The sequence below is a fragment of the Musca autumnalis genome, unplaced genomic scaffold (assembly GCF_047663935.1).
Source record: "Musca autumnalis isolate F117 unplaced genomic scaffold, ASM4766393v1 scaffold_1, whole genome shotgun sequence".
NCBI classification, from domain to species: domain Eukaryota; kingdom Metazoa; phylum Arthropoda; class Insecta; order Diptera; family Muscidae; genus Musca; species Musca autumnalis.
This window is the reverse complement of record NW_027411644.1, coordinates 56,872,696-56,899,519: the sequence shown is the minus strand read 5'-3', so window position 1 is coordinate 56,899,519 and position 26,824 is coordinate 56,872,696. Positions and strand designations below refer to the sequence as shown.

Genomic DNA, 26,824 nt, shown 5'->3' with positions numbered 1-26,824 from the left:
ATTATCCTGAAAAAAAAACTTTAAAAATAAAATTTTGTGCCAGAGTCGTACTAAGCGATCGGACAATAGATCGTAATACCGTTCACGTGATTGAGCATTGTATCGAACGTCTCAAACAACAGACTATGAAAACTCGACAAAATCGATTAGCTACATTTTTGAAGAACATTTCGAAGCTGAAAACGTCATCATGTGGTACTTTTATAGCGGTTCTTAAAATAAGGGACGAAAAGGACATTGAAGGAAGCGAGTAAGAAGGTCGAAATGCTCTACGAAAATAATACTAATTCGATTTGACCGAAGACAAGTCATTTCATAAATAAGCTAAAACAACTGTTAACAAAGATATAATGTTAATTTCAGATTCCTTATATGGTCTTCAGCAGAAACTTAATCACGCCATAACTCGGAACTTCGACTCACGGCGGATCTGTCCTTGGGGATTCTTAATATACTCACAAAGGGCTTTCATCCCCAAAAAGAATTATCTCTGCCCCAGATTTTCACCTCCATTTTGTGTCACAGTGTTATTAGAATTTTTTTAAACCTAAATTCTCTCTTTAGGAATATTTCGCTATAACCTTAATTGATGCCCAAAAATTATGAAATGTTTAACCCTGTTCCTTTACGTGCAAGAATCTTCAAGTTTTACAACTTTTTACTCGAAAAGCGTTCCTTTACTTCAGACACCATACAATTCATATGGAAGTTGATTACAACTTTTGCTACTTTTGCCAGTTTTACCATTTTCAAAAGTAAAGGAACAGACCATTTATGTTCAAGGAAGCAAAACATGCAGCGAGTTACACTTTTATATCATTACTTAAGATTAGAATTTAAGTAAAAAATCGTTGAAAACCCGCATAATTTTTTTATTTCTTCCTCTTTTCAAAATATTCTGGATTTTTTCTTTCAATAAAAATAAAGGTTTCATTCAATTTGGAAAAGGTTTCATTTGATTTGGAAAAGGTTTCATTTGATTTGGAAAAGGTTTCATTTGATTTGGAAAAGGTTTCATTTGATTTGGAAAAGGTTTCATTTAATTTGGAAAAGGTTTCATTCAATTTGGAAAAAGTTTCATTTAATTTGGAAAAGGTTTCATTTAATTTGGAAATGCTATATATAAAATATTTTTTTTTTTCCAAAATCTGAATATATTTAGAATCTATTGAAAGACATGGGCTTGGTGTACATTCGATGCCCTATCCAGAAAAAACTATTCCGTGGACGAACCCCTCCCCATTATTTAGTGGGGGGCCCCACAATATATAAAATAATTTTTTTCCAAAATCTGAATATATTTAGAATCTATTGAAAGACATGGGCTTGATGTACATTCGATGCCCTATCCAGAAAAAAATATTCCGTGGACGAACCCCTCCCCGTTATTAAGTGGGGGGCCCCACAATAATTTCCCTTTAGCAGTTTTCGTAGTGGGAATATAAAATAATTTTTTCCAATTTTTTTTGACACGTATATAATTATTTAAACGTTTAAACAAACCTCATTAATATAATAAAATTGTATGCTAAATAATTTTTTACAGTTTCCTTTAATTCAGTTAAATATTGTTCAAATATTAAAAAAGTATTAATTTTCATTCTTAAATTAAATTTTGTTCATTAAATTCAAATTTAAATTTGGTCCTAGAAGTGATCTGTACAGTACGCTGTTGTTGGTTCGTGTCTTTGCTAAATTTAAATTTTCCAATTTGAAATCCAATTTATCTTCACACACATGACCGTTTCAGTCTTTAAAATACTTACTTACTTACTTAGCTGGCCCATTACAGAACATTTGTTCCATAGACCGAACTAAGAAAAGTTCTCCAATTCTCTCTATTTGTTGCTTCGCACTCTGGAATACCGCGCCTTTTCATCTCATCATCCACTTGTTTGCGCCATCTATTCCTTGGCCTGTCAATTCTGCGTGCACCGCCGAGCGGTCCGTATTTATACGCCTTTTTAGCGGGTTCATCATCGCTCATTGTTATTATATGGCCTAGCCAACGCAATCGCTGCATCTCGATACGTTTAACAATATTGATGTCGTTGTATAGCAGATACAGCTCGTGGTTCATGCGACGTCGATATTCACCGTCAACGCAGATTGGTCCGTAGATCTTTCGAAGAATTTTTCTCTCAAACACACCAAGCACTGCCATGTCTGCTTGCGCAAGTACCCAGGCTTCGGAGCCATACATCAGCACGGGTAGTATCAGTGTTTGGTAGAGCGTTATTTTTGTTTGACGAGATGTGGCCTTGTTTTTAAACTACTTACTTAAACAAATGTAGCATCTGTTGGCCAATATAATTCTTCTTTTTATTTCACAACTGATGTCGTTTGTTGTGTTTACGGAGGTGCCGAGGTAGACGAAGTCTTTTACTACCTCAATATTATAGGAACCAACTTCCACAGTCGGTCCGAGCTCAATGGACGCATTGCGTGTCGACACCATCAACTTGGTCTTCTCACCGTTTACCGCCAGACCCACTTTAGCAGATTCTCCTTCGACCTTCATAAAGGTATCAGTTACTTCTTTTACTGATCGGCCTATGTTGTCTATATCATCAGCATAAGCAAGTAACATGTGGCTATTGGTGCAGATTGTGCCACTTCTTTTGACGTTTGCCTCTCGTATAACCTTTTCCAGCAGGATGTTGAAGAGATCACACGAAAGACTGTCTCCTTGTCTGAAACCTCTTTTGGTACCAAACTCTTCGGAGAGGTTCTTTCCTATTTTAGCTGAGGACCTCGTGTCAGTTAAAGTCATTTTACAAAGCCGGATGAGCTTTGTGGGGATACCAAATTCAGGCATGGCTTGGAATACCTTTGAACGCAGCGGGCTGTCGAAGGCTGCAAAAAGGTGGTAGGTGTCGATATGCATCTCTTGGGTCTTCTCCAGGATTTGCCGCAGGGTAAATATCTGGTCAATGGTGGACTTGCCAGGTCTAAAGCCGCATTGGTATGGTCCAATAATCTCGTTGACCATAGGCTTTAGTCGTTCGCACAATATCCCTGACACGATCTTGTAGAGTAGACTTATGCCCCTATAGTTAGAGCATACAGTCTTATCTCCCTTCTTGTGGACGGGGCACAGGATACTCAGGTGCCAATCGTTGGGTACTCGTTCTTCCTGCCAGATGGTGCCAACTAGCTGATGAATACACCTTATCAGCGTGTCGCCTCCGGTTTTGAACAGCTCGGCTGGTAAGGCATCGGCTTCTGCTGCCTTATTGTTCTTCAGCCGATTTATTGCTGTCTTTACCTCATCTTGGCTGGGCGGTATACATTCAATACCATCTTCTGAGATTAGGTCTGTGGTATCTTCGTCGTCTTCGCTTCTATTGGATACCAACAGTTTTGAAAAATGTGCATTTCATATCCTGAGCACACTGTCTGTATCAGTTACCAAATTACCTTGCTGGTCTCTACAGTAGGATGTGCCTGTACCAAAGCCATCAGTTTGATGCTTGACTCTTTGGTCGAATTTTCGGACTTCATTCTGGCTCCTGTACATCTCGATTTTTTCACACTCCCGCTTTTTTATCTCTCTCTTTTTCCTGCAGAAAAGACGTTTCTCCTCTCTCCTTTTCTCCCGGTATCTCTCTCTGGTGCGCTACGCGTTTCTACGGATTGTAAAGTAACATTATATGCCGCATTTTTCTCTTCGGTAGCAGCACGACACTCCTGATCATACCATGGATTCCTTGGTGGAGGTCTCTGGTATCCAAGTATGTATTTTGCGGCTGTTTGCATGGAGTGGGCAATACTTTGCCATTTCGCTGATATGTTATCGGGATGAGGAGTGCTTTCGTGTTGTGATCTGATCTGGAGACAGCCAGGTGCCCTTATGAATATTGATATGCTTAAATCTTTTGCTGCTGACTACCATGTTTTTTGCCGCTGCGAAGTCTATCAGCCTCATACCATTGTCAGATGTTTCACTGTGGAGACTGAATTTTCTGACTGTTGGGCCAAAGATATTTTCCTTTCCAATTTTGGCATTAAAATCGCCTAGAATAATTTTAATGTCATGGGCAGGACAACGGTCATATGTTTCTTCTAAGCGCTCATAAAATATATCTTTGGTCAGTTCGTCCTTGTCTTCAGTGGGAGCATGAGCGCAAATAAAGATGATGTTGAAGAAGTTTGCTTTTATTCGAATTGTAGCAAGTCTTTCATTCACTGGTGTGAAGCTGGAGACCAGGTGTTTTAACCTCCGACCAACTACAAATCCGCAATCAAACTCATGCTTTATGTCATGGCAGCTATAATACAGTGCGTAACCTTTTGGTGTTGTTGTGACGCCTTTCCCATTCCATCGTATTTCCTGTATGAAGAGGGACCAAGATAAATCCTGGACTTTGTCATGTTAAAGCCGGTCAGGACCGTTCCTTGGTATCTTTCATCCCCTACGTCACCCTTTTCTGTCTTGAAAATCCACAACATAATGTTTTGGACGCTGAAACCAGACTTGAATCTCATATGTAGCTATGTAGCACCCAACATCTCTGATATTGAAATTCTTGACTTGTGTATCCATCCTTCTTGTCTATGACGTCCATGCATCCTTATTTTTCAATAGCATATACTAAGTAGCAAATTTGATACGATTTTCACAATTGTTTGTAGGATTCGTGTTTTAGCCACAACCATGAACTGGTCAAAAATTTTCATCGATTGAACCATAAATGAGACATTTAGAGAATTTTCGTGAAAAATGTGAATTTTCCACAAACAAATTACTATGAAAACAAAGAACGTCCTGGTGGCACGGATTAATGCTAACCAATCGCCATAAAATTTATTATATACAGTTATTGGATCAAAGGGAAAATAGGGGGTAGGAGTTTCAAAAAAATGTTGGGTCAGTCTAGTACAGCTCTCAACTGCACTCAATTTAAATTCCATAATCGAATTTCATTGCAACACAACTCAAAATTTTCGAAGATATCCCTCGAATATTTCACAAAAATACAACTCAAATATTTCAAAAATACAACTCCACAGGATAGATTCATAGAAATAGTTATCAAAGCGCCTAAAATCCCAACTATTACCTATTTCTTCTTCCCCCATACCCAAAGTACACTTGATAACACTCAATATAAATAAATTATCAATTCAATTCAAAAGGATTTCTTTGTTGTTTTTTTCACATTGTGTATCCTGGATTTCTTTGACAAAAGAACAATATAAAATATAATTCAAAACACAATGGAATGTAAAAAACACATAGCACAACACACACAGATTCAATGACCTGAATTTGAAGGGACAACAAAACCAAAGAATGAATAAAAAAGAAAGAACAAGAAAAGATGAATCTGTTTTCTATGCGCACGGAATTGTAAACTAATGATAAGCGGCAGTCAGCCAGCCACTATGCCCAGAAAAAAACAAACAGACGAAGAAAAAGCAAATTGTACAGGACAAATAGTAAACGGCACACAACAAACGACAGACACCACTGAACGACGCTTTGAAAATTAAATCAAATAAAACGTCAGTAAATAAATTCAAAATCCCAGGCATTGAAGTTTCCTTCAATCTCACGTAACTATAACTAAAAAGGAATAACTAAAAAAATATGGACACTACACTACTTACCATTTGATAAGACAAACTGATGTTATAGAAGACAGGAGAGGCAGGTGAGAGGGCAAAAAACGTAACAAGAAATGCACCTGACGATGATGATAATATTCAAGTTGTTGCTGCTGTTGCAATTTGTTGCTTTGTTATTTTGTTGTTCTTATTGTTGCTGTTTCTTTTTGATGTTCTGCGACCGACAACTACGTCAATGATTATATTTAACTCTCACTCTCATTTATTTTTAATTATTTGTCTCTCTAAAGAAGGAGTTCAATGGAAAAATAAAATAAGAGACAATTATGCAAAAGGAAACACCAGCCTATAACATAAAAAACGCACAGACGCACACTTTTATATACAGCCGAAAAAAAACACCGCGGAAATAACCGAAAACACACACAACACACACGAATAACGGTAATCAAGGTAAAAAGGGAGTTCTCTGGCAAACGGTGGGTGTTGTTGTTACAACCAACCAACCACCAAAACAGGAAGATGGCAACACCAATTTCGTACTTCCTCCTCTTCTTCTTCTTCCCTGTTGTCTGTTATTATTTTTTTGCTACTGTTATCTTTTTTTCGTAGTAATTTCTTTTTTTCGGGGCAGCCAGCCTTTGAGCCAGCTTGCCTGCTCTATTTGGTAATTTTGTATGAATGAATTGAGCTCTCACACCCACGCATTATATTATGTCAATGTTCGTTTGTATCTCTCTCCCGTTTTCTCACACACACAACCCACGAACTCTTTTTGACATTAACTGTTCGTTTTGTTACACTTTTTTCATAAGATAAACAACATTGTATACATTTTCGCTGACTTTTTTTAATGTTGCAGTATTTTTATGTTTTGTTTTTTGTTAATATATCCTCGAGCTATCAATGTCCTTGTATGCCCAGCTAGCTGACTGGCTGGCTGACACAATAAGAATAATTTTTCACAAAAATGTTTTCAACACATACAAACACGTCACACAACGAGAAGATGCAATGACATGAAATATGACACCCAGAAGAGTGTGGCCAATTTGGCGGTTTTTTGCAATGTAAAGAAATGTTTTTTAGGGAAGTGGAGATTACAAATTAATAGAAATTTAGGCATAAGATGAATGTAGTGGCTGGACTCAGAAAGTTTTGAAATTTTGTCCACTGGTAGGTCTTGGAATGCTGATTACGCCAATATGTATATCATTCATGGGAAATTCGTATTTCCCGAGATATAGGCTTCGAAAGTTCCGAAAAACCACATGATTTTTGACAAAAAAATTAATTTTGAAAAAATATGATCGCGTTAGCCCTGTTTAGCATCTGTCCATAGGAGAAAGTCTTAAATCCCGGCCGAAGGCCGGCTATTTTCGACAAAAAATTAATTTTTGAAAACTTTTTGTGAAAAAAGTTTCAAATCCAGCCACTACATTCAACTTGCTCCAAAGAATAAATAAGAAAAGGGCAACCAAGTTCGAAATTTGCTCCTTTATTCTTTTATTTTTATTATTGGTCTGTTCCAGTACTGCAAGAATCTACTAATTTTCAGTATTTTTTCCAATATCATAAAGGAAAAAATGTTATCGTAGAAAAAAATATTAGCTTCTTGTAGGTTGAAACTGTCATCTACGGATAGATCGAATGTATTTAGGGTCTTTTCAGAATTTTGTGGTCATATTTGAACATTTGAACTACAGACAAAAATGTGGATTAGGATTAAAGTTGTACTTGAAGGAATGGACATAGTCATGGTTTAATAAGAAAGGTTAGCCAAAGCTTCCTGTCAATTTAAATTTTTTCTTTCGACTATACCTAAAACGTCAAAACAATATACACAATCTTTGTATGTGTGTGTGCTGTTTGAATAATATGCCAAACAATTTTAAAAACAATCGAATTCAATGGTTTTTAAATTCGTGTTTAGAATATTAGTACGGAAGAAATTTGTCAGCTTATCATTGAAACAAACATTTTATCATATCCGAAACTCGATTATGTGGAGAAACCTTGGCCCTTCATTCATTTTTCGTGTTTTTTATAAAATGCTCAAAATTGGTATTGTAAACAAACCTACTTGTTGCTTTTGTGTTTACTAATTTTGACGTTTTAGGAATTCAGGAAAAACAAGGGTTCTATAGATTGTTTTCATTTAAATCTACCTCTTTACTTATACCATGGACATAGTCCATTATGAAAGTGGATCTAATTTTGAGAGTCATATCTTTTCGATAGATATCGCATTTCAATGGGTCATCGTATAAGATTTGGACCAGTATGCCAGGAAGCATGAACCTGTCTACGGAAAACATAATATCGCTGTAAACAGGACCACAACCAATAGCATCGGTATACATTTCCAAAGGACAAACCCTATACTGCACTTAAAAAAAAAATGTTGATCTTTTGCGGGGGAGGTACCTTACAGACCAATAAGGGCCATTTTCGAAGTTAAACTAAATTTGGACAAAATATTAGTAGATCCAGTGTGGTTACCCTGTTCAAGAAGGTGTATCGTGAATACCATTTTAGTAAAAAAATTGTAAATTTTGGAAGTTGTCGACCGGTATTGCCCATCCTCGAACTGAAACTAAGTTTGGACAAAATATGACGAAGGCCAAATTTTGGACCAGTTCGAGTGCTATAGTGCGCTCCAGCCACTACACATGGTGTCATAGGGATTTTTACAACCTTCGGGATATTTTCTCAGAAAGTATTTACTTGCCACTGATGAAACTTGTACCGTCGTATGGAGGGCCGTGAATACAAGTTGCTACAACAAAAATCGAAACGATTCTAGAGCACGTCCTAAACTGAACTTTTCCGAAATTTTGTGTGGGAGGTACCCGAAGGCGTGGACCGATTGAGTCCATATTGGAACCTCATCTAAGTTTTGCAGAAATTTCACGATGTGCAAAGTATAGACCAGATCAATTGAGGATTTATATTCACAACAGAAGACCCCTTAAGTTCTTCAATATAAAACTGAAGATCTATTGAGGTCTTCTATTCAGATCAAAAGGCTCCTTGAGTTCTTCCATTGACAAAGGAAGATCCCTTGAGGTCTTCTATTGACAACAGAAGACCCTATAAATACTTCTATTGACAACAAAACCTCCTTAGGTCGGATGGCGAATGGATTTTTAAGACTAAATTTCGGTGGCAATATAAAATACATAAAAAAGCGGGTTGATTTTAAAGACTGAAACTGTCCATTGTATATTTTGTAAATATTTTATTAAGTATGTTAAGATTAAACGCTGAATTCATATGTAAACGTATTTATGTTATTTATCCTCAATGTAAATCTTGTTTAAGAATAAAGATGCAATCCTGAATTTAAAAGTTAACCGCTAAAATGCAACAATGTAAATATTTGTAGATACTACTGTTTTGCACAACTAGTTCTAGATGAGTATATCGCTTCTCATATGTAGCAGCTAAGTAGAATAAAATTTAAAGAATTCGCTCATTCAGTAAACTACATTGTATCGCGTTACATAGTAACTATCAGATTGCTTAGAGTTGGTATGTTCCTTTACTTTTAAAAATGGTAACAGTGGCAAAAAATGGTAAAAGTGGTGAACTGGTCTCATATAAATTGTATGCTTTTTAAAGTAAAGGAACACTTTGCAGGTTAAAAATGGTAAGAAATGGTAACCTCAGGCACGTAAAGGAACAGAGCTAGTAATAGCAAAAGTGTTACTTTTGAAATTGAACACTTCGGTCTTTTTACAGTCTGAGAAGCAGACTAAATTTCGGTATCAGAGACATTGAGTGATATTTATGAGGTAGACAGGTTTACAAGACATAATTTCAGTATCAGAGACTTTTGGCGTCATAAATAATGAGAATCTGGTTTCCGACTTAATTTCAGGCTCAGAAACGTTGGGCGCAAATTATAAGGAGAATGACTTTTCAATACTAAATTTCATTGTGGGAGATGTTGGGAGCCATAACTAATGTGCATGATTCGAGGCTTAGGGATATTGGGCGCCATATATGTATAGGATGCTGACTACAAATTTCAGCCTCATTAGTAGTTTCTTCAATATTTCCGATATCCACCAAGAATTTCTGCTTTTGAGTTTGTACATTTTAACTGAATAAAGATTTAGTTGCTCTTTCCAGTTGTTTTTCGTGGCTTTCTCTCCTTCATAGTTTGATTCAATGACGATTGTTGCTTGCTTCACGCTCATTTTCAAGTAAATGAATAAAGACCAGGAACTACCTAATTTAAATGCGATGTTGCATTTCTTTATTCCTTTACACAAATTCAGGCTTGGATAAGCATGGATTCTTTTTGCGTTCTCACATTTAAGCCAGAAAGCGAAGCTGCTTATGTACCGAGGTTTCAGGTTCATTTTCGGCGTTATCGCGTATTCTTTTTGGACATGCTTATTTTTCACTAGCATTTTTTCGCTTTCGTGGGTGTCTCCCAAAACTTTTTCAATTCAAATTTTCTCGCCACTCTCTCTCGAATTCATGGCGCATAGCTTGTTTCTGAGTTTAACGAAAACCGCTTCTTCTTCTAGTGTAAGTTGAAAGGATTTTTCGCTCCCTGTAATTTTGCTTCATTGATTGCTGCGGTGTTGGTATTCATTGTAAATGGGTAAAATCTTGAAGCCGTTATCTCAGTACAGTCTGAAGTGAAGCTACGTTTTTCGGTCCCACAGTTGCCTACGCCTGCAGGGCCGCAAGGAGAATTGACGCAGAATACTTTAAGAAACTGCTTTTAGATCTAGACACATAAAAACCAGGAGAAACCTGCACCTTCACATCCGTCTTTGTGACGACATAGATGAGAGGGTGCTTCAAGACTTCCTAGGTTTTAATAGGACGAAGGCAGGTGCAGTATTAGCCTTGAAGCCATTACAGAAATATTTCGCTTCACATCTCCACTTACTCAGGTTCCACAATACTTCAACTGTCAGATCAGTTACGTGTTCCAGCATGTCATAATCAAGATTTTACTGGTCTCGATCTTAATGGCCATATGGGTTTCACTTCCCTCTTGTTAAGGGGAATGAGGTCTATCACGCACCGACACTACTACCAGATTTAATTACATACAAATCGGGACTGGTCCCCCAATGTGCGATAACTTATGCACGATCAGTGAATGGGGAGAATGTAACATAAATGCTTCAACGATACGAAACTATTCACCAGGAAATGCAAACTTCACGATTTCCAGCCACCAGCTTTGCACAATCTCCTCGATGCAATTCTTGATCCTTGCTTGACATGGACAAGGAAAATTAACTTCTTTGGGAAAAGTTGGGGAATCAGACATAAGCCATAAACTGGCTGTATATAAAGTGGTTATTCTTATATTGTCTGGTGATAAGGCACTTGGGAATAAGGCACTACTGCCCAAACTATCAAGTGTGCAAAGACTGCGTCAGTACTGATCACCGCAATCAAAAACACTTAGATTTGAACGGTATTCTTCATCTCCAATTTCCAGTTTTAAGCTTCGAGAATGGCTTTTAGACTCCGAGAGTTGCACATTTTGGACATGTGAAAGTCTTAAACATAATTGATAGCCAGCTTGACTTGAATCTGGCGACTGTAATGACACAAGCTATTATATGCCCACCTCTTTCAGGTTTGACACAATCTCAGCATTTATTCCAAGCAGGCACTTTTGGGCTGAAGATATACACATATGGATCCACAACTGGAGGCAGTGTGATTCTTAATCAAACACTAATTTAAGCCTAACGAGAGCTGTAACGTAGAGATTCTTACTTTTTAGACCTTAATATACAAAAAGGTTTGAAAGTTCAAATTCTGTCAATTGGGCATTCCGAAATGTTGTCGTGATGTTTTTCTGGCTAATCCGACTGCAATTTTCCATTTCGATTTGATTTATTTGGTAGATTTAAGCTTATTTTCGGTCGGTCATATTGGCTCTGAAGAGTCATTGAATAGGTAGAAACCGTAATTGCGAAACACGAAATCCGATGTATCTAAAATTTTAAATAAAATTTATCTGGCTGCTATATTTTATTCAAGATCGCAGATTGAAGTATAGATAGATCTTCTCTCTAAACTCACTGATTTGAAAACTTGCGTCAATTTTCAAATTGGAACGTTTTTTGGTCATGATACGATGTTACGACTTATCAGTGGCCCATATTCGTGTTCTCTGTTCGATATCCCTGAATTAGACTAAGCAGCTCTTGGCTCCGTTTGAATATTCTCGTTTTTTCCGGTAACATGATGTCATAACTTTGGTCAATTTGATATAAACATGAACTTAATCCATATAAACCATATTCTCACATTTGCATGTAGATATATTTTCTTTAATTTCAATCAAAATTGCATTTATTTTCACTAATTTTCAACATTGGAGTAGAGTATAGAAATTTCTATACAGTATTTTCCATTTAATTTCAATAATAATTTGATTATTTTCACAGGTTTTTCAACTTTAGAGTACAAATTAGAATTTTCTATGCCGCGGAACTTAATATCAGCTTGACTGTTGTTAATTTACTGAACACTTTTTCAAATCATTCTTCTTACTGCTATTTTCCGTGAATTTTCACACAAACTGGCGTTTTTAACTCTAAAGAGTTGGCAACACCATCATTCGCAACACTAGGCTTAAATGAAGTGAGCAACTGTCAAGGCAGAGTTGAGATACTTTGTTGGGAGAACAATGTGTGTGAGCTATAAGAGAGAGAGACTTGTCTTGTGGGTCAAAAAAAAAGAAAACAAAACAACAAAAATGCTTATAGTAAATCCCGAACAAATTGTCAATTGCCATATTTTACAACAAAAAGAAATGGGTTGCATCCACAGGAAATGGGAAATAGGAAACACAAAACAACACTTTTTTGTTTTTTTTTTTTTTTGTGATATGGCAATTCTTAAGGTTGCCTTAAACCATAGGCATTTTTAAAATGAATTTAGCACTGTTTGAAGATGACAAAAACAAACAATTGAAAAAATCAATAACAAATGTTTGATAACATTACAAATTAATCATGTCTTCGAATGTTTTCTTTGGCTTTCTTTTCACATTTCACAAACAAATAACTGCGTTGAATAATAATTTTGTTTAAACAACAAAAATAAGAAAACAAACAACGTCGAAACAACAACAGAAAATACAATTTTAACTAATTTCTTTAGTACTCTTCCACTTGACACACAATTTGACTTGTTTTTAGTTTCATTGGTCGTTAACAAAGGTTGTTGTTATTTTTTGTAATGTTGTCATTGAGGTTCCATGGTGTTGTTGGTTGGTTGGTTTATTTTTTTTATATTTTTTTTTAATCAAGGGTAGGGTGTTGTAAAGAAATTTTTCACGTATACACAACGAGTCTTAAAAGACAAACATACACACACACTTTTACACTTGATTCTCTCTCACACCCAAATAAACACACGCACATCATCCATACAACACACATACACGCACCCCAACCGACCGACCCTACGACACACACATATATAGGAATTTTTCGATTCTATTTTTTTTTTTTCTTATTTGATTTTTTGCAAAGATTCATGTTTTCCTCAAAAACTCCCACAATTTTTAATAATTTTTTGGAAATTTTTCTATATTTTTATTCTTTACAAATCACACTTTAATTTGCATATAAATTTGTTAAAATTTAATTACATTTTTCAATGTAAATTTTTGCACTGAATTTCTTGTATTCTACACTTTTCTTTGCTGTTTCAGAGTAGTGTAAAAAATTCTTTCTTCTTGTTTTTTTTTTCTATGTCACGCAGCGATTTATTTTATCTCTTAAAACACACCCGTTCACGACTCACTGCTACGAAATGACTGCGACTGTGAACGAAAATGTTGCCTTGCCATGGTCCCACAAGCGCACAGATGTTTAGACATTTGCATTGTGGTTGGCAATGCGGGCGACGATTTGTGTAAAGGTATTTTTTGACAGGAAGTAGCATAACAAGCGTTGGGCGCCGCGAGGCGTTGTGAGCGTCGGTTTTCAGTTGTTTTTGAATATAAATATTAAAAAAGGAATAAAAAAGAAATTTTAACGTACTATTAAGTGGCATTTTGGGTAAAGAAATATACGTTTACGTTTGCTATGATGACAATGAAACTGTCTGAATTTAACTGTCGTAAATAATAAACGCAAGTGTTATACCCAGTTTGCACTTAACCAGATTTAATAAACCCACTGAATTTCAAGAGTCAATTCTATAGCGCAAACGTAAAATAAATCCTCGTAAGGCCATGTTTATATTATAGCCTTTTGCAAGGTTAACCTTCTTTATGAGGATTTATTTGAAATATAAACAAAGGAATTGACATTTGAAACACAGTGGGTTTGTTAAATCCGGTTATATATAAACGTACTATAAGGCGGCCATCAGACCATCTGCTTTTTCACATGTACTTTGGGTATACTAATATACAGAACAGCTGATGTTATACATGTGAAAAAGCAGATGGTCTGATGGCCGCCTAAAGAAGGTTAACTCGGCAAAAGGCTCTAAAGCAGCGTCGCCCATAATATTTCCATCAATACTACAGCATATGTGTATGCATGGGTGAAAAAAACAACAACCACATGATATTCATCGTTTGTTTATTTACACCAGCCATGCACGCGTCTTTACGAAAAAGTTAACTGCAACTCTCTTTCCCATACAAAAACCCAAATAGCATTCTCTTCTTGTGCACCATTGATTTACACGTACACTGTACGTGAGAGAGAGAAGCAAATGCAAAAACAACTCAGTGGGCGCCCTCACTATACTTCTTTGCAAAGACAGCGCGACCCTGCTCTAAAGCCAGGGTATCAATTCTTGTTCTATGAAAATTTGAAATGAAAAATATTTCCTTTATAATTTTTTTCATTTGACAGTTTTTTTCCTTTATAAAAGTTTTCATTTCACATTTTCATAGAAACAGAATTGAGCCCCATGTCAGGCAATTAGGCGCCCGTGTGCGCTCATTTAACGTTGCTCTCTCCACACACACAATTCAACCCATTGAAAAAGCATGCACTCACACAATGACGCCCCGTAAAGTATGCAATAGAAAAGTATGGTGCCTGACGCTACGAGCTTCGTTGCAAAGACAGTATAGTGAGGGCTCCCACTGAGTTGTTTTTGCATTTGCTTCTCTCTCTCACTAACAGTGTAATTGAGTGCATGCTTTTTCAATGGGTTGAATTGTGTGTGTGGAAAGAGCAACGGTAAAAGAGCGCACACGGGCGCCTTATCGCCTGACGCTGCTGGAATGAGAAACTTTCACTGAGCGAACATGTGTGCCCGATTGTGCAACGCTGCATTAGGCAAATATTTGCTCCAGCGACAGACAGTATGCTCTTACTGAGATCAAGTGAGCATAAATTTCAATGCATTTGCTCTCAGTAAGCGCACACTGCCTGTTGCTGGAGCAAATATTTGCCTAAAGTGACTTTAGTCTTTCAGTTGGTTTTAAATAGAAATATTGAAAAGGGAATAAAAAAGCGTTGAGATCGAACGAGGTGATATCTTTAACGATATTTTGTGAAAATAAATATAAAGCAGCTTTTACATCTAACATGTTTTATAAAACATGCGTTATTTAAATTGTCAATTCCAAAGAATATCTGTAGTGCGATTCTCTAACTCATTTTTTCAGTTACCGACAAAAATCGGTAGAATTAAAATGCTTATAATTTCGGTAATTAACGATATTATCCGGTAAGTTAGCGACCAATAAACAGCAGTCGTAAAGTTCCACCGATGTCCCGGTCCACACTAGAGTGATTTGATTGAAAAAACTGCATGAAATTATGCGTCTCTAGATCGACTTCCATAGTAGAGTAAAACCATAAAATTGCTGTAGTGTGGAATTCGATTTAAGAACGCCAATACAGTGTGGACCGGGACGATATCAACAGTGTTGTAAACTTTTATTTCAACTTTTCATTCATTATTTTGCGTTTTAATGTTACCGATTTTTGTCGGTAACTCAAAAAATGAGTTAGAAAATCGCACTACTGTTAACCCTTTCGGCCCCAACGTTGCTTATAAGCAACTTCGATTTTAACGTCGTTTTATTTAAAACTAACGGAATTTTTTCTTCAAAGAACACATTGCTTTGGCTAATTGTAGTCCTAAGAATGCAAAAATTATAAAAAAGTGCCAGTTGTATCCCGATCAACAGAACTACGATGCATTATTCAGTGTGAAATCTGGAAAATCACGGCATGTCAAAAATCGATGTGTCCAAATTATTTAAATCGTTTCTAAATCAAAATGTATGAGCTTTATGTTAAACTTTAGTTTTGATTCTTCAAAAGTAAGGTCAGAGGTATACTTCTATACGATTATAACATTTATATTTACATAATTGCACAAAATAATGAGCAAATAAATTTTAGATAAAATGTACTGTATCTTCCAAAATAGGTGGGGTAACGCCCACCAATTTATGTTATGTCTTAGTTTTGACTTATACTTTAATTCTATGTTTTTAAAGTAACTACTAATGCGAGGAAAAAAGTTCGAGCCGAAAGGGTTAAGGCCCCCACTCATTAGTCAGTCTGACTGCCAGCATTTATGGTAGTATGTGTAAATTTTTGAAATTTTGAGAATGTATGTGTGAGTTTTCCAAGACTGATGAAAATCAAAATAGTTTTGATTTCAAAATGAACCCCCATCAGTCTGGGTGAATTGTGTTTATTTTCAAATTGTCAATAAATAATTTTGAAAAACAGAAAATAATGTTGGTGTTGGAACACAAAAGACGTAGATGTAGAATTCATTCATTTTTGGAGGAGAAATTCAAGATTTTTAGACTTGACTGATGGTTCGTGCTACACACTTGTCAGTCACACATACAGAAAGGGTTCATCGGACTGACGGCACAGACTGATAAATGAGTGGGGGCCTTTAGAAAAAAGGAAACAGATGAATGAAATTAATGAACTAAACATTTTATATAGATGCAGAAGGAAGATGGTTGTGTTTCCTTCTTAATTCCACACACCTTTTTTTCTCCATTAGTTCAAAATCGCGTAAAAAATCAGAAACAAAAAGGAAAGAAATAACTGAAAGTCTGTATACACAAACATAGTTTGGACATGTCTCTCTCTCTCTCTTTAATTTTGAAAATAGAAACATACATATAAAAATATATTGAAAATACAAAATTATTCAGAATTTATGGAAAAAATGAATGAAATGTGTGTAGTTAAATATAGAAGATACATTTGAAGGAATGTCTATTGCTTTTCCTAATCATTTAATGTATATTTTATGTGTTTTCGGTTCAAATGTTCGTGAAAACAAGGAAACAAAAATGAAGGAAATTTTGTTTATGTTTCTGTTAATTACGAATGGCGTCGTGGAAACGGGTTAATTCGTGTACGTCGTTCGACAGGTGAACAACGTAATTGAAACGCTCGTGTGAACATGACATTACTCAAAATTTGTACAAATTATTACTGGATGTTGTTCGTTTACTCTACAGTACAATGCAAAAGACCTTAGTCGATTACAAGAAGTTACTGGACTTGTACAAATTTGTACAAATTGTTGAGTAAACGAACACACCTAATGTGTACTGTACTTTAGTGAAAAAATTGTAAATTTTCGCGGAAATTAGGAAAGAATTCAAAACAATTGGTAGTTTGCAACTTGCTTTTATAAAATTCAAGCTATTTATGCATCTGAAAAATATATAAAAAATATGTACGTAACCTAAACATTGCGAAGATTCAAATGAAACCAAAACAAGATAAACCCGTTTAGTGGTTTGCATATTATAGCAAAAACAAAAAAATATATTGAGGAAATTTATAAAATTTTTGTAAGAGAAAATATTTATTAAAATTTATTTTGTGAGTTAGTTGAAGAAAATGATTGAAAAATAGGTCTGTAGTGCGATTCTGTAACTCCTTAACGACGAATGTCAGTAGTTAACGATAATTTTCGGTAAGTGCTATTCTGTATACCAATTTTAACGATTTTTGTCGGTAAATTTTGTCGTTAATTACCGAAAATTATTGTTATGTTAACAACCAAAAAAAAAGTAGTCGTTAAGACTTAACGACAGTACGTTATTGCAATATTTTGCTGAATTATTTTAACCACGGCGCTTTTATATGAACATATGTTATGTTAATAAGGAGGTAAATTCCGCCTTATAAATTCACAAGGTAAATTCCGCCTTATTGAGAAAAATCTTCTTAAATAAGGGTTAACTATGTTGGATGACATGGGGCAGCTTCGCCACTGTTGTGCTTTCGCCAGCGCCGATTTTATTGAAGCTGCATAAAGATCACAAAAAAAAAAGTTGTAGATCTTCGATTAATTCATAACTTGCCCTTGGACGATCTTCATGTACATAGCATCAATTAAATCGGCGCTGGCAAAGGCGTAAAAGTGGCGAAGCTGCTTCATGCTACCCTAGCCCTTAGCTAAAGCTTCAAAAAAATACCAATGCCCTTAACACTATCTTTCTACGTGGCCAAAACGTGTATAGTATTCCTATAACCTACTTTGTTCTGTTTTAATATTATAGATTTAAACTCAGCATCACTAATAAACAGAATGCTAAGAATAGCGTATATGTTCGCATATCCGAACTTTTCATACTCTCCGTTATGAGAAATGCCATTTGATGTGGGCGTGAATTGAATATGTGAATATATAAACTCAAATGACGGTAACGTGGACACACGTACATCATTGTAAGGGCTTAAGTCATTTCAAAACTCAATATTCATATGGCAAAATTAACGCTTCGTTTTATTGCGGTGTTAAAAATGTCTTGATCTGTACATGCATAATAATACAATTCACTTCAAAGCGACCTTTTGACAAGCGATTACAATGTCCTGCCCACTCCCTTGTCCTGCCCTTGGATGCGAATGACATGTTTATTCGTATCCTGGAATAAACCCACGAAAATCTATGTGATTTATTTGCCTCCTAGAAGTACATACATACATATACACTTGACGCTTTAGAAGTTGAAAGAATACTTGTGTTTCGCATTGTTGGGATACTTGCAGATACTTATGTTAGCGCTGACCTTTTTTCCTCCCTTACGCGTTTTATGCATGTATTTGCGAAGAAATAATATTTTTAATTCAAAAACACATTTATTTATTTATTTATTTATTTCAAAATTCATATATGATACAAAGCCTCAATGGCCAATTAAACGTATCTCAAGACAAAAAAAAACCTGAGTTATAATATAATAAATTCAATTTAATTTACTTAAATACATTAATATATAACAAATAATTATTATTTAAATGCAGATATATTTCATCGGCTCCCCAGCCATAAAAACAGTTAAAGAAGAAAAAAAAAACAATAAAAAAAGTCCAAAGAGTAGTAACTCAACATGTGCTGATTATTCAAAGAGTGACTTATTATACATGACTTTAAATATATATGGATTGTTGTTCACGTAGCCTTTGCATGTATCTAAGGATTTTCAAACGAAAAGAGTTATTGGTGTGAGAAAAAATACGTAGTTCTATTGGTAAAAAATTCCAAAACCGAGCGACTCTGACTAAGAAAGACTTAGAATACACATCTTTCCAAATCAAAGGAATAAAAATCTGAGGATTTCTAATAGTGCTCAAAAAAGTAAATGTCCTACTAAGAGCAAAAGGCATGCCATTTTTAATAAGATTGTAAAAAAGCAACACACAACGATAATTGACAAACATATCAAATGAGCACCCTAGAAAACGAATGACATGTTCAGATACATGACTTCTTCGTCGAAGATTAAATAAAAAACGTGTAATAGTATTCACAATACGGTTCACTTTGTCAATATTTCCGCCAATAGTGCCAGAATATACCTCAAACCCATACAAGACTTGAGATAACAATAGAGAATTCGCCAGCATTAACTTAATTCTGTAAGGGAGATATAAATTTGATCCATAAACTCTACGCAACATACCCCAAACTCTCCCAGACAAAGCATCAATATGACTCTCAAATGAAAGATCACAATCAATAATTACACCCAAACATTTGTGCTGCTGTACGAAGTCGATTTTAGTGCGATCCAAGAAGATGTCAATATTAGGCAAAAGGTTATTATTACCAAAAAATAACGCCTTGGTCTTAGAAGGGTTGACTTTTAATGAATTCATTGTCGCCCAACGAAGAAAATAATTTAGATTTGAATTTATATTACTTTCAAGAATGTTGATAGTATCACGTCTACTATTAAAGAGCAAGAATATATCGTCTGCAAATATAAAAGTAGAGCAAAAAACAGAATTCGTGCAACGCGGAAGGTCATTCACATATAGGATAAATAGAAGGGGACCAAGTACAGATCCTTGTGGAACACCAGAGAACAAGGGTAGGCAATTAGATTGACAACCATTTAGAACAACAAACTGGCTCCTATCACACAAGTAGGAAAAAATTAGTTTACAAGCAGATTTAGAGAAGTTAAACTCATCTCTCAATTTTAAAATAAGTGAGGTATAATTAATAGAATTGAAGGCTTTGGACAAATCTAAGGATATAAGAACACTAACCATATCATCGTTGATGGCTTCACGAACAGATTCAGTTAGTTGAAGCAATAAATGAGTAGTGTTATGTCCCTTGCGAAAAGCAAATTGACAATCATTCATCCGACTTTCACAAATCTGAAGCATTTGATTCTTAATGACATGCTCCATAATCTTTGATACAGCAGGCAAAATAGAAATTGGCCTCAAGTCATCAGAATCCCTAACAGACCGCGATTTTGGAATTGGCACTACTCGAGCTGTCTTCCACGCAGATGGGAAAACTGACGTAGTTAAAATAGAGTTAAACAGGTTCAGTATAAGGCCCGAGACATATGGAAAAACTAGTTTAATGAAGGATATAGGTATGCCGTCAATACCAACAGATTTAGATGTAACCTTATTTATTGCTTCACAAAGCTCATCTTCATTAATGCAACGAAAAGAAAAAGACGAATCAGCATCTAGGAAATCATCCACATTAAAAGATACATCGTAAGATACATCAGAAGCATTTGCAAAGAACTCATTGATAGTATCTACATCAATATTTATCCCCTCATTGTTGTTTCCAACACAGCCATGACTTCTTAGAACCTTCCAAAGTCTAGTGGAATCCATTCTTCCATAAAGCCTCGCATAATGAATTCTCCTCTCTTTGCGTATAACAGATTTTGCCTTGTTCCTGTACTTGCAATAGACCCGCCAGTTTTGCCGAGATGGGTCCCTTTGGAAAGAAAGGAAAGCCAAATCCCTTATCGAAGTAGCAAACCTGACTCCACTTGACTGCATCCAAGGATCACCCGAGTAACGAATTTCTTTCCTAGCAATAGGAACAAACGAAAAAAGTTCATCGAAGAGAGAACATAAATAAGAACATTTAACATCCACATCCGTACACTCTACAATTAAACTGCTATCAAAGGAGGCAAGGAATGAAAATAAACCATCCCAATCAGTGTTCCTAAAATCGCGGAATTCAAAATAGTCTGGTAAAGGATTATAATTAATAGAGAGAGATGCAAAAATAAGAGCATGGTCAGAAATCGCAGGACACTGAACCTGATTAGAGTAGCTCAAGAGAGCACAGTCACTGACTAACATGAAATCAATCAGAGATGTCGACCGACTACGTAAGTCAAAGTGCGTAGGGATTGAGTTATGAGCAATATTTAGATTCAATCCAGTACAAAGTGACCGAAACAGGTTTGCTCTCGAAGGATTAAATAAATTGCAGTTGAAATCTCCAACAGTTATTATATTAGTATATTCAGCAAACATGTCACAATGAAGGTTCTCAAAAACATCTACATTACCCGAAGGTAAATAAACAACACCGAAAAGAAGTTTAGTATTAGAAAATTGCAATTCTATGAAAAGAGACTCACAATGTCGGACTGAGGTTTTAGAAACATACTTGTATTGAAGACCCTTAGAAACATATATTCCAACACCACCACCTCTAGCTGCTATCTGACGGTCATTACGACACATGTTGAAGCCTGGAATAGAAACAGCAGAATCCAATATATCAGACGAGAGCCATGTCTCAGAAATAGCAAAGATATCAAATGTATTATCTTCCAAAATACGTTTAATTTCATCAAATTTAGTAGTAGGTTTAATGCTCCTGCAATTTAGATGAGCAATTTTAAGATTATTTTTATATGGATGCAATAAACTTTTTAGATAGGTGTTACCACTCACTATTGGACCAAGATTATCGTTAAAAGACATCAAAAACATAGCAGATGGTGAGCCAAGTAAGGAAATATAAATGCGAGAATCTTTTGCAAACACTACGATTCATTATAAACAAAAATTCAATCAATAATACAGCTCATCGCATAGTTAAAAAAAAAGAGATCAAATAAAATATCAACATATGCATATGTATACAACTTTGAATGAAATAATTGAACCAGGATCCAGCTGAAAAACCTCATAGAGGTAAAATAGAAGTTGTAAACTAGCTACAGCTGTATCCAGGTTTCACAATATGAAAAAATAGGTATATAATAAAGAAAATAGATCAGTCAATTATGATTTGTGAATAGCAAAGAACAACCAGAAGCATCTCGTTCAATCTGTTTACCATCAGGCAGCGTAATTTTCGCTCTAGCTTTATCTCCGTTTATGATTTTGTATTTCGAAATAACATTCTGTCGACGAAGCTTATTACAGACGGCATTCAAGCTACTAGCCTCAGGAGAAAAGTGGTCATTCAAATAAACCCTTCTCGAAACATCTCCGCCATCAGCTGGGAGAATATCAGATACCCTTAAGGATCGACTCTTAAAATATTCACGCATGATTTTATCTCGAAGTTCTGCACAATTAAGTTTCACTAAAATATGTTTCTTGTTATTAATGTAACAAGCTAAACCGACATCACGACGTTCCAAATTCACATTAAAGAAAGCTGCTATAGAAATCACAATTTCAACCAAATCATTTAAACCATCAGGCAATCCACTTATAAGAAAATCCGCACGATTCAATCTACGGTGCAAAGCATTATTTTCCGCTTTAAGGAGTTTATTCTCATCCTCCAGAGCTTTAACCGACGTTTCAACAGCAGCAACTTTCTCATTGCATCTCGCAACATCATTTTTTATTTCGTTAAGGCAGGACGTCATTTGCGCATTCAATTTTTCAATAGCTGTCTTTATTGAGCCCAGCTCTCCCTGATGCAAAGCAGTGAAGGAATCCAGTTTCTTGTTAATGTTTTTTATGTCATCTGAAGTTGCACCACGGTTATTTCGGCTTTTATCAAGGTTGGATTCACAGGTGGTGCAAATAAAGGCACTGACTCTAATTGCCTTAAGTGCAGCAAGCTCTTTTTCACTTAAATTAGCACAGGGCCCATGCACCTATCTATCACAAATGTTGCACTGAATAGAACCTGGGGCGCCTGGATTTTTAGTCACAGGTTCATTACATTTACCACACAATGTTTGCTTCTTCGCTGCAGGCATATTGTTTAGCAACAACAGATGAGGAATAACAGAAAAAAAACAGCAACAACGGCAAGGCACTTCCAGTCAAAGGAAAGAGAAACAGCAGAATAGCAAAGAATAAAATAATTGCGTAACACAGTCAAAAATTTATATTTTGAAACCACAGTATTTGACTGAGATATTCTTTGAATTTCAATTTGCCGGAACAAAAAAATCTTTCCACAAAAGTATTTGATTGTTTACAAAAGCCAACAGTTGATATTTAAGATAAAAACAAAAAAGCGATCAGCTGCAAACCGAACAGACGTTTACTCAGGCATAGGGTTGCCAACTTTTTCTATATAAATATCAAAATACATATATTTGACAATTTGCCTTTCCATCAATATTCGTCGGTATGTGCTAACGATTTCTGCAATCGTTAACATAAAGTTACAGTTACAGCACATTCGTTAACTCAACCGAATATTTGTGTTAACTACCGTTGTCGGTTCGTTATTCAAAAAAGTTACAGAATCGCACTACTGAGTTATTTTTTCTATTTTAGTTAAATTTCACGCAAAAAATCACATTTTTTATTCTAATTACATCTCGAATACACGCTAACATCTAGCGGAAGATATGGGTATCGTTCAAATACATGTTGGGTTCCTTTAAATGGGGTATAATCTTGAAATAAAACTGTATCGGGTAATGTTCATTTTGAAATGCGTGTAAATCGCGAAATCCTCAAAATCGTTTGATGCGTATGCGGTTTACCAATACAGCGAATTCTTCTCTTTTAATTTAATTTGCCAGGATTTACTTTGGCAGCTAAGATGTAGCATCGTCTGCAGTTTAGTGTGCAACAAACTGTATAATGCTTATAATTTGCACAAAGTGCATACACTTTTTATGCGCATCCGATTTCACTATCATCCATGAAAAAATACATCGATCTAAACCTATTTCGATCAATACCATCAAGAACCGTGGATGTAGCATCACACTATAAAGCCCATGTCACTAAATTTTTTAAACCGCTGTTTTCGCAAAAACCGAGTGATGTGTTAGTTTCTTCATTGAAAAGGAAACGATCCACAGAAACCGCGATTTAATCCGCGATATTTTCAAAAACATTTTACGCACATTTTTTCGGTTTTTGCAGTTTCTGTTTTCGCCGTTCTAGTAGATCAAAAGGATATTGTAAATACTGTACCCAAAAAATAGGGTTTTTCGAAAAAATATCGCACTACATTTTGGCCTTTGGCAGTGGATTACTGTGATGCTGTCTGAGCTACATAGTCAATATACATATCAAATTATGCGTAATCGCTAGTACTTTGATACTATTATATGTTTTCTGAAATACCCGAATGCGCGTCGCAGTTAGATGAAAAATACAAAAAACACATAAAATTTGGCTTCAAAATGTCAGCATCCATAAAAGGTGGATGTATTGGAGATTTTGAAATGTGATACATTAGAATTGTAATCTCCATTTTGTATTCTTCTACTTTTACTTTGGACAGATTTCCGTAATTTAAACAGTTTAACCGCCAATCGAATAACAACGTAAAAAACTCGTTTCCTTCAATGTGTTTTTACCTATTTTTATTCATTTGCGCGGTCATAGCTTCCGCGTAAATTAACTTTTTTAGCCACATTTTTGAGCTTTGATTAAAAACACTTCGTTTGATCCAACTATGGTCATATTTCGTGGTACACTGGAATATTTCGTGCAAACCTTGGCTTCATCAATGTTAAATTTTTTTGACTTTTCGTCATATACACTTTCATACGGGCAAAATGTGCCTCATCGAAAAAATGGTTTTAGACACCAAGTATGTTTGGACGAAATCCGTTTCAGACAATTTGGAGTCGATTTAGCAATGTCCGTTCGTCTGACTGGCTGGCGCGCACGATAACTCTCGAACGAACCGATTTGGTCCAAAATTTGGCTTTCGTAATATTTTGTACAAACTTAGTTTAAGTCCGAAAATGGCTCAAACCTTGTATCCAGGACAATGAGGCCTACCCGTGGTAAACAATTCAGAAGAATCGGAAGGTCGAACGTAAACCGGACTTATGCCATCAGACTTTTAGATAACGGGCGTTCTTCTGAACGAAAATTCCCGCGAGTTTTGTCTTTCCGCCGTTTCATCTTAAAGGAGAAAGTGAGAAAACTCACAGAGAATTTAAGTTCAGAATAATCCCCAACAATTTTGTGTATAACTAACATAATTGTAGTCTTAGTAGTAGTTTTTTTATACTAATAAAATACTATTATATATTACTAAAGTTTTTATTGTAGTTCAAATAAATTCATATAATAGCAAACAATGAATTACAATTTCTATTTCAAAAGTACATACAGCATACAATTCATAAAATAAACATAGAGTTCAAGTCAAGCACAAGTTGAATATAATATAAATAATAGATGAAGATGCTGAAGTTTGGGAAATGAGTCAAACTATGTATTTGGTTATAAATTTTCCACTGGAAAAGCACAAACCCTTAAGTAAATTAAATGTAGAAGCTTTTATCACAACACAAATTCAATTTGGTAAGAAAAACTCTCTAATTGGAATAAGCTTAACATTCACAAAGTTTACAATTTTTCGTATATGTTTTTACATCTTTAAATTATACATATTATACATTTAATAATAGTTAGAGTTGTATCTTTGGCCGGCGAGCATATATTTCTAGCTAGGTTTTTGATTGAAATTAATGGAATAGGACCCCGTAGTTGGATCTTTTTGCATTTGGAAATTTGAGGTAGATAAACCGAATGGTTTCAGTATCATATTTCCCAAATCTTTTAGTTTACTCATCATTTCCTCCTTCAGGCGTTCGTTACGTTCATCAATCAATGGGGGTAAACGGACCAGAGCCTCACGTGCCTCATTTTGTCCTGGATCCAATTCAAAGGCCCGTTTGTAATCTGCCAATGCTTCATCCAATTTATCTTCATGTTCATACAGTTTGGCACGTCTAAATAAAAGGCAAAAGAGTTAAAAGAAATTAATAATCTAATAATTTGTTGTTGTCAATCTCCCGCACCAACAACACCTCTTACCTCATTATAGCCCTTACATATTCCGGCCACAGCTCAATGGCTTTTGTACAATCTTCTATTGCTGATTTTTTATTTTCAATTTTTATCTTGGCTGCTGCTCTATTGCCATACAACACCGCACGATCCTTTGCATGTGTTGTGGGACAAATACCGAGTGCCTCTGTATACAAGTCTATGGCACGTTCTGATTCATTATTTTTGAATAGTTCATTGGCTTCTAATTTAATTTTTTGAGCCTTTTCTTTGTTGGCCTCCAACTCTTCTGGTGTCATAGATTTTTCTTTTTCCTTGAGGGCTTCCTCATCAACTTCATCGTGTAAATATTCAGGAACTGTTTCTTCTTTGACACCGCCATTACTACAGCCGGCCGTCTCCTCCCCACCACCCGCATTCGCATTATTACCTTCATCATCGTTCAGATGTAAATCACCTTGCTGTTTAATAATTTCCTCCACAATAGCTTCGTTGGTCTTGTCTGTTTTGATGTCTTCTGTTTTGCTTGGAACTGTTTCGTCAGCAATAGCATCTTGAAATTCTTCATCGCTCTCGTTTATTTCTGTTATTTCAGGCATGTTGACTTTTGTTTCAGATATTTCGATATTTCTCGAAGAATTTGTAGAATTTACACAGAATTCAGAATTTACACCAAAAACGTAGTTTGGATTAGTGATGACAACTTAACATCGTTGACAATGTTATCGATAATAATCAGCTGCTTTCACAAAATAAAT

General features: G+C 35.5%; 2 protein-coding genes across 20 annotated transcripts in view; both read right to left on the bottom strand.

Moving 5' to 3' along the window:
* The window catches only part of Cdep (Chondrocyte-derived ezrin-like domain containing protein), a 254,904-nt gene extending 241,469 nt beyond the window's left edge, over positions 1-13,435 (bottom strand). For 6 of the 19 annotated variants that reach the window (XR_012411622.1, XR_012411623.1, XM_073975223.1 and 3 more), the window contains exons 1-2: positions 13,220-13,432; positions 5,614-5,855 (exon numbers count right to left, since the gene is read on the bottom strand). The gene's annotated coding sequence lies outside the window, so the exon portion shown is untranslated. Of the gene's footprint in view, positions 1-5,613; positions 5,918-11,868; positions 12,084-13,009 lie in introns of those variants that run through there. The other 13 variants (XM_073975232.1, XM_073975332.1, XM_073975286.1 and 10 more) reach the window with 10 other exon arrangements.
* An 11,864-nt stretch (positions 13,436-25,299) lies between these two features.
* On the bottom strand, positions 25,300-26,801 carry Ttc1 (Tetratricopeptide repeat domain 1). Its single transcript, XM_073963504.1, has 2 exons — positions 26,094-26,801; positions 25,300-26,008 (listed from the first exon to the last, which is right to left on the bottom strand). The coding sequence occupies exons 1-2, from the start codon at positions 26,663-26,665 to the stop codon at positions 25,720-25,722; spliced, it is 861 nt and encodes a 286-aa protein (XP_073819605.1). The 5' UTR covers positions 26,666-26,801; the 3' UTR covers positions 25,300-25,719.
* Positions 26,802-26,824: the final 23 nt, after the last annotated feature.